Raw genomic sequence first — 8,887 nt, forward strand, 5'->3', positions numbered from 1 at the left:
AAATGGAGCTCTTTGGCATTAACTCAACTCGCCATGTTTGGAGGAGGAGGAATGCTGCCTATGACCCCAAGAACAACATCCCCACCGTCAACCATGGAGGTGGAAACATTATGCTTTGGGGGTGTTTTTCTGCTAAGGGGACAGGACAACTTCACCGCATCAAAGGGACGATAGACGGGGCCATGTACCGTCAAATCTTGGGTGAGAACCTCCTTCCCTCAGCCAGGGCATTGAAAATGGGTCGTGGATGGGTATTCCAGCATGACAATGACCCAAAACACACGGCCAAGGCAACAAAGGAGTGGCTCAAGAAGAAGCACATTAAGGTCCTGGAGTGGCCTAGCCAATCTCCAGACCTTAATCCCATAGAAAATCTGTGGAGGGAGCTGAAGGTTCGAGTTGCCTAACGTCAGCCTCGAAACTTGGAGACGATCTGCAAAGAGGAGTGGGACAAAGTCCCTCCTGAGATGTGTGCAAACCTGGTGGCCAACTACAAGAAACGTCTAACCTCTGTGATTGCCAACAAGGGTTTTGCCACCAAGTACTAAGTCATGTTTTGCAGAGGGGTCAAATACTTATTTCCCTCATTAAAATGCAAATAATTTTATAACATTTTTGACATGCATTTTTCTGGATGTTTTTGTTGTTATTCTGTCTCTCACTGTTCAAATAAACCTACCATTAAAATTATAGACTGATCATTTCTTTGTCAGTGGGCAAACGTACAAAATCAGCAGGGGATCAAATACTTTTTTCCCTCGCTGTATATAAACATATATTTCTCTCCCTCAGTTCTACATGGTGATGTGTATAGTGTACATCCTGTACGCGTTACTCTGGTTCATGTGGGCTGCCTGCTACTGGAAGGACTTACTGCGGATCCAGTTCTGGATAGCTGGAGTCATCTTTCTGGGCATGGTGGAGAAGGCTGTGTTCTGTGCTGAGTACGAGAACACCAACGGTGTCGGGGCAGCTTGTGAGTCTACACCACGACTAATACTACTACTAATACTACTACTAAACTACACCGAGCTCTCTGTCTGAGTGGTTTAAAGAGTAGTAAGATCCTCTGTATAGGAGTATGGTGAAGGCTGTGTGCTGAGTATGAGAACAACGGTGTCAGGGGCAGCTTGTGAGTTTACAGTACACTACACCCAGCTCTCAATTTGATCCAGTCCCATTTCCCTCCCTACCCTTTCCTCTTGGCACTAACCTGTCCATTGTTTTGCAAATCTGTATGGTCTGAATAGGCGGGTATGGTCTGAATAGGCGGGTATGGTCTGAATAGGCGGGTATGGTCTGAATAGGCGGGTATGGTCTGAATAGGCGGGTATGGTCTGAATAGGCGGGTATGGTCTGAATAGGCGGGTATGGTCTGAATAGGCGGGTATGGTCTTGTTAGCAGTTGATATTCTTCTTCAATAACACAAACCCCAAAGCAAATCAGGGGGAAGAAAATAGGTTTATTCTTATTCAAAGAGGACGAATCATGCGGGGAGGGAGATGGTAGATGTTCATGCTCCCCTGTCCTCAGTGATTCTCTCCTGTGCTTCTCTCCGCAGAACAAAGGGACAGGATGTACTTTATAACCCAGCCCTTGCCTGTGGTTGACCAATTAGAATTCCTTGCAATAAAACTGGACCAAATAACTATCCTATTTCAGGCTCGATGCTTAGACAAATTCCTCCCATGTCTCTGACCCATTGATCAATAATTCCCTATTACATAAAAAACACTATTTCCATTGATCGTTAGTACTCTATTTACTTTTAGTCCTCTTGACCTCTCGTACGCTGCGTTGTGTGTTTATCTTCGACATATTCTTAGTCTGAATAGGCAGGTATAAGCAGTGTAGTGATGATGGTGCTTCCACCATATTGCTTCTACCTTACAGATTTGCTTAGAGCCAAGGGGGAGGTTTAGGGAGTGTTATTATTCCAAGCAATACATTGTTTTTCTGCCTTGTGTGAGAGACCATGCATTCCAATGTTCTTGTTTTCAGCTCCAGGCCTGTTGATCTTTGCTGAGCTCATCTCTGCCCTGAAGAGAACCCTGGCACGGCTGCTGGTCATTATTGTTAGTCTGGGATATGGAATAGTCAAGTAAGTTGAGAAAATAAAGGTCATCACTCACTCCCTGTCACTCCCAATCCTTTGATAGGTTAGCCTGCTATCTATATTTAGTACATTTTCCTGCATTTTGTGTGTTTCCTATCAGGCCTCGACTGGGTACAGTGATGCACAGAGTGGTGGGACTAGGCGTCCTGTACTTTGCCTTTGCTGCTATCGAAGGTGTGCTTAGAATCACTGGGGTAAGGAGTTTTCTTGATTTTGCTCCAGTGAGCTTGCGTTCAAAATGTGAAATTTCAGTTCCAGATGGGCTGCTGTTTTTCCCTTGTGAGTTATGGAAATGACTTTCAATAAATGTATATTCACTAAAGGGTCGTGACAATGGCCTTTCCCTCATCACAATCGTTGTTCTAGTTTTGATGGACTCCTGTATCGTCTGGTTCATATCCTTAATCCAATTATCATACGGAGTTTATAATAATTACTCCATGATGGTCTATAATAACAAAATAGGCCTACGTGTCTGTATCACTTGTCTGTCAGTACAGAATTTTACACATTTTGCTATTGCTTACTAATACGTTTTCATAAGTGTCACTAATAGACTAGGTGCTGGGGTTATGTGTCTTGTACAATTTAAAGTGGAGTTTGAGTTGTACACTAAATCATGTTTCAGTGGGTGATTTTCTTTGGTTACTGCTCTGGTGAAAGGTTCTCTACCTACCCCACTCACTTTTTCTTCCTCTGTTCTGTCTCTCTCTCTCTCGATGTTAATCTTGCGCTCTGACTCTCTCATATTTCTCTCCTCTTAACTTTCATCCACACTTTCCCCACCTGCTCTCCTCTCCTATTTATTTATCTTACTCTCAACTTGTATTCTCTCCTCTTCTCTTCCGCACTCCCCCTTTCTCCTCTCATCCCTCAGGCGAAAGACTCTGACCTGGCTCTGTTGGCCAACATTCCTCTGGCTCTGCTTGACTCCTCTCTCTGCTGGTGGATATCCTTTGGTGTGCCTATAGCCCTGCTTGGGCTCCTCTGTCCCCTGGGGGCCCCTCTATCCCTGGTCCCTACCCAGGGTTTCTCGGATCCTCAGTCTGGGGGCCTACTCTGACCCTCCCTGGGCTTGAGGGTCCCCTGCTTCTATCAAAGGGTTCAGTCCAACTCCAAAGGGTCTCTGCATGTTAACCCACTAGCTACATGCTAACCCGCTGCCTCTCACAGCTAGCTTCTCCTGACGTATATAAATAGAGAGCATGAGAGATTAGATTATTTGCTGTCTCACTAGCTAACTCACAGCTAGCTAACCTGGAAGTCTACAAGTAGAGGTCAAGTAGTCCGGCCTTTCCCAGGGCCCCTTTACCTGGGGCCTCATTTGTTCTTCGGCTCAATCACATTCCAACACCTTAACCCACTAGCTACCACTCACAGAGGGCACATAATCCCACCTTGCATGCTGTTTTCCCTGCTGACTTTGCTAGGTTCTTCCCTGATTCCGTGTTATACGTGAAGTCTGTCAGTTACTCTACATACTGTCAGTGTCTACTGTCTAGCCCAGAGGTTGTTTCCTTGACTGCCTCCTAACATATTCGTGAGCCTGGCTCAAACTATAAAGACACTGAAGCTGAGGAGAAACCCAGTCAAACTGTCTCTCTACAGACACTTCACGAACACACTCATCTTTGCCATCATAGGTGAGTGAAGTTGTTAAATTGATGTGGAGTCTTCCCCAGCACCAGATACCGGTCATTCATTCAATCAGAGTAGTCTAATGATGATCACTCTTTTTTTTTGTCCTTTAGCTTCAATCATTTTCATGGTGTGGACGACAAAAAAATTCAGGCTAGCAGATTGTCAATTGGTAAGAATACATCTCTGTCTTGTTTCAAACGTTTAAATCGAAAATATACAAATGTGTGTTATCCAGTTCTTCTGGATCAATGTTTTTAGCTTGCTCTGTGTTTCGTGAGACGAATATCGAATCAACAGTTAAGATTTTTTATTTTACGAACACCTTCAATATGTGGCTGTTTAACCTCCTTTTAGTTGAATGCAGTGATTTAAAAGAATGTGCTAAATAACAAAAATGTAAATATACTGAATCCTCATGACTGACACGTTTGCATCGTCCTGTGTGGCCAGGACTGGATGGAGCTGTGGGTAGATGATGCCTTCTGGAGGTTCCTCTTTTCCATCATACTGCTGGTGATCATGTTCTTATGGAGACCATCTGCTAACAACCAGAGGTGATGAGTGATTTGGCTGTTATATAACAGACATTTTGCATTGATCTAAGTGTTATCATCCTGCACCTTAGCTCCCTTGTTGAGTGTGCTGTAGATTTCTCAATGGCAATATGTTGACCTATCAAACCACCTCCAACAGTCAGTCAGGGAGACAGTGCATCGCCCTTTCGACTCTTCAAAGCTTCACAGAGGAAACACAAACTTAAACAGTCTTTCTCTAAATGGAGCTTTATAACTATTCATAATGTTTAACTTTTCCTCTGTTCTCATCAGGTATGCATTCACTCCTCTGATGGACGACTCTGATGATGAGGAGATCGAGGAGTTTCTGGTGTCAGCTAATTTGGGTACAGTTCACTAAGTGAAATAGTAGGGTTTTCATTCTCACTGCGTCAAACATTAATCCCCAAAAATGTTTCTCTCTCTACACAGCTGATGGCATAAAGTTGAGAGCAACCAACGCCAGGAGTGAGACAAACGGTTCAGCCAAGCCTTCAGGACCCAACCCGGTTAGTATCAAACATTCAGTTCAACTTGCCCCGGAGGTAATAAATTAAGAAAGGCAAAGTCCGTTTACAAGTATCGAATCGATATGAACGCAAAGTACTCCACATATAAATACAGTATACAAACAAGTCAATCTTTCTTTTCTCTCTCCCTTTTTCTCCCCATTTTTTTGTTATATCCAATTGGTAGTTAGTCTTGTCTCATTGCTGTGACTCCCTTACGGTCTCGGGAGAGGCGAACGTTGAGAGCCGTGCGTCCTCCAAAACTCAACCAAGCCGTACTGCTTCTTGACACAATGCCACTTAACCCGGAAGCCAGCCGCACCAATGTGTCGGAGGAAACACTGTACACCTGGCGACTGTGTCAGCATGCACTGCGCCCGGCCCGCGACAGGAGTCACTAGTGTGCGATGGGACAAGGACATCCCTGCCAGCCAAACCCTCCCCTAACCCAGACAACGCTGGGCCAATTATGCACTGCCACAATTGGCCCAGCGGGTCTCCCAGTCGCGGCCGGCTGCGACAGAGTCTGGACTCGAACCCAGAACCTCTATTGGCACAGCTAGCACTGCAATGCAGTTCCTTAGACCACTGTGCCGCTCGAGAGGTCCAGTCAATATTTTCTGTCAGCACAGTCAATGGTCCACTTTCAGTTAACTGCACATGATGACATGACACTTTTGCTTACTCAAATGTTTGCTCTTACATGGCAGTTCAAACCCCCTACTGGCAGACATGAATGGAACATCTATGTAGTTTAGTAAATCACATGAATAAGTTTAAACAACAGGGGGCAGCGTGGAGTAATTATCTATTTTTTTTTCTCTTCTGTCATTCTCTACCAATCTGTCCAGGATGAAGACATGAAATGGGTGGAAGAGAACATTCCTACCTCTTTAACAGACGTGTAAGCATGACTTAACAAAAGAGAATAGATGTGTTTTAAAGTGGTCAACATTAGGCGGTTGTATAAAAGCACGTTTTGTCTTTCTTTTCCTCTTTCATTATAGAGCGTTGCCTGTCCTTCTCGACTCGGATGAGGTATGTGTTTCCTTATTAACACAACAGGTCTCAAATTTGGCTCATTTCTGTCAATGGCAACACATGGTTTGCTTTACTGTGCATTTCCTTTAATGTTATTCAATTCTCAGATTACAGTATTATATGTACAGTATTATATGTACAGACTAGGATGTTAGAGAAATGTATAATATATTCTCTGTATTTTTTTTACCAGGAAATCATGACTACAAAATATGAAATGTCCAAGATGGAGTAACATGGAAAGTCTTCCTCCTACCCACGGTGGATGCAGAGCATCTCTTCCTCGGGTTCCTAATGCATGGCATGGAATAGACAGATCATCTGGAGCACGACACCTCTCCAATCCTAGTCCTAGGGCTGTTTAGGCTGAGACTCAAACCTCTGTTCCTCTGTACAACACTACTGTGGCTTAACACAACACCTCTGACTTGGCGATCAGCAGGGTCCTATTCATTGGGCATCAAATGGAAGAAAGTGTATTAAAACGGGGAAGTACTACTTCAACTTGTCCAATAAGACATACACTTGTTTTAGTTTTCCTTTCCAGAGCGTTTTGTTACGGTGTGCCCTAATGTATTCAACCTATGTTATATGTGGGCATCAGAAAATCTCGCCTGCAATACTCCTATTCTGCGCATCCCAAATGGCACCCTGTTCCCTATATAGGGCACTGCTTTTGGCCATGGCCCATACGGTTTTATAGGGAATAGGGTGCCATTTGGGATGTAACTTTTATGAGACTTCTGTTCCAAACACTTTGTTAAATGCTGTATGTATTTATTAACATTTTTGCTCACTAAACTTGACTTTATAGGAGAGAGGAACAAGCTGGTATATTATTTCAACACCAATTGGACACTACATAATAACATTACACCTCTGAATGTTATCATCTATCAAAGTAATATTGGTATAGTAAACGTTATTTATTATATATTTCACTAAGTAAAGCTTTATTGCATCCTAACCAAAGTATAATGTGATGTGGGAGAGTGTGCGTTTTTGTCTAGGCTGGGACACAGGATTTATATGTGCAGTGTGTTACGCAGTACTAAACAGAAGTGTTCTTGATAATGTCAGTGTACGATTGCAGGACTTGAGGTCTGTTCAGGAGGATGTAACGTTACAGAATGTTAAGATAGAAATGTATGGTGTAGAAGAGATTGTCTGGCAGATAGAAATACAAGGAATAGAGCTGACATGATTCCCTATTCTATCTACTATCAATGTTCAGAAAGTTTACATCACTGAATGGACCCCTGAGGTTGGTAGAGGAAGTACTGTAATTGAGGCTTACATCATTGAGGAGTTGTGTTTGAATGTGAGTGGAGGGAATCTTTAGCCTGGTTCCAGATCAGCAATAACAGCGTTACAATGGCCATAGGAGTTGGCAAGACGGCACAAACACATCTGGGATCAGGCTAGGTAGTCCTCTGTTTCCGCTAGTCAAATAAAGAGCAATATTAAATACGTCCTATGACCTTGTAAGGTTTACTTACACTCCTCTGGTACCCTCCCTTTACCTGTTTTACATTGCTTGTACACTAAATGGTACCCTATTCCCATTAGCAGGGGTGCTAAACTCATTCCATGAAAGGTTTTAGTTTTTTCCTTTCAATTAAGACCTAGACAATCAAGTACAAAGGAGGAGTGAAAACCCACAGATGCTCAGCCCTCCATGGAATGAGTTTGAGATGTGTGCCCTATATAGTGCACTACTTTTGACCAGATCCCTATGAGCCCTGGTATAAAGTAGTGTGCACTATATAAGGCATAGCGTGCTATTTGGGACAAACATGGCTATTTATTTATGTTTAAGTGTACTTACAACTTGCTTTATTTAGTTTACTCTATAGGTACATTTATGGGGATATTGTGTGATAAGTTTTAATGTTATTTCTGATTTGTTGTCATCTGCCTAGCTTGTTCTAAAACTCTTTTTAAAGGACAAACTATTGGAAATGACTCTTGTCTAATTGATTAATTCATGCTTTTATTTTGCCGTTGAAAAGGGGAAGTGTCTACGACTCCAACACCCCTATCTCCATCTTATGTTCTGTAATGGTACAACACTTTCAAAGTATAGATTCTTTGTGCACCATTTCTGTAACGGTAATCGGTACTGGTGCCAGTTAGATGGTGTAGGTGTCTGAAGTCTTCAGATGTAGAAGAGACTGGGGGGGGCTTGTCTCGTGTGGACATTCCCATTTCCAAATAGGATGATGTTGTATTGGTCCATGTTGTGCTCTGCAGCCTTTACCTAGGTTAGGGAGTTATGATTTCACTCACAACCTCAACTATTTCCTAGGACCTGTCCAGAAACATTCCCTAGTCCCTACCCACTAGATTTTCTTACATCTGTCCAATCCTTGCATAGGTAGGGTGTAGGTGTCAGTTTGGGAATCAGGCCCTAGTATATGTAGTGCTTTCCCTAACTTGTATAAATTAAGATTCTTACTCAGACCCTGACATTCTTCTCTTTATGATCATTATTTCCCTCTTATGTAGCCTACAACTGTATGTCTGCCTCAGAGTTGGTTATTTTCACTTAACAGACTGGTTTTGGCTGACTGTTAGTAGTGTTATTATATTATTTACTGCCTTATACCTATTTTTGGAAGGGTTAACGTCTTCAGAGCTATGCTGGAACTTTTAAACCCAGGGCCTGTATTCATAAAGCGTCTCAGTATGAGTGCTGATCTAGGATCAGTATGAGTGCTGATCTAGGATCAGTATGAGTGCTGATCAAGGATCAGTTTGACCTTTTAGATCGTAATGAATAAAATGGACTCCTGATTAGCACGCCTACTTTGAGATGCTTAGTAATGTACATATGGCTCCAGATCAATTTGGCTTGTTTGTCTTTTTATTTCTGTTGACAGAGCAGAGAGAGAGAACAGCACCTTGTTATTAGTATGCCAAACTGTAAATCTGTATTTATGATGTTTGTTGAAAATCTTTGTTTTCTGATCGATTTCAAAACGATGGTTAATTTAATTGTAAATAAAAATGTTTTACAAATTTA

General features: G+C 42.5%; 1 protein-coding gene across 2 annotated transcripts in view; it reads left to right on the top strand.

Moving 5' to 3' along the window:
* The window catches only part of LOC106589726 (transmembrane protein 87A), a 29,522-nt gene extending 20,635 nt beyond the window's left edge, over positions 1 to 8,887 (top strand). Inside the window, exons 8-19 of one of the 2 annotated variants that reach the window (XM_014180001.3) lie at positions 793 to 976; positions 2,003 to 2,102; positions 2,218 to 2,311; positions 2,995 to 3,066; positions 3,652 to 3,760; positions 3,869 to 3,927; positions 4,209 to 4,312; positions 4,586 to 4,659; positions 4,745 to 4,821; positions 5,673 to 5,725; positions 5,829 to 5,859; positions 6,056 to 8,887. In XM_014180001.3, coding sequence (XP_014035476.1) covers positions 793 to 976; positions 2,003 to 2,102; positions 2,218 to 2,311; positions 2,995 to 3,066; positions 3,652 to 3,760; positions 3,869 to 3,927; positions 4,209 to 4,312; positions 4,586 to 4,659; positions 4,745 to 4,821; positions 5,673 to 5,725; positions 5,829 to 5,859; positions 6,056 to 6,097 — 999 coding nt within the window. In that variant the 3' untranslated portion in view covers positions 6,098 to 8,887. Of the gene's footprint in view, positions 1 to 792; positions 977 to 2,002; positions 2,103 to 2,217; positions 2,312 to 2,440; positions 2,512 to 2,994; positions 3,067 to 3,650; positions 3,761 to 3,868; positions 3,928 to 4,208; positions 4,313 to 4,585; positions 4,660 to 4,744; positions 4,822 to 5,672; positions 5,726 to 5,828; positions 5,860 to 6,055 lie in introns of both variants that reach the window. The other variant, XM_082970525.1, reaches the window with a different exon arrangement.

This window comes from Salmo salar, chromosome 28, assembly GCF_965601325.2.
Source record: "Salmo salar chromosome 28, fSalSal1, whole genome shotgun sequence".
Classification (NCBI taxonomy): Eukaryota; Metazoa; Chordata; class Actinopteri; order Salmoniformes; family Salmonidae; genus Salmo; species Salmo salar.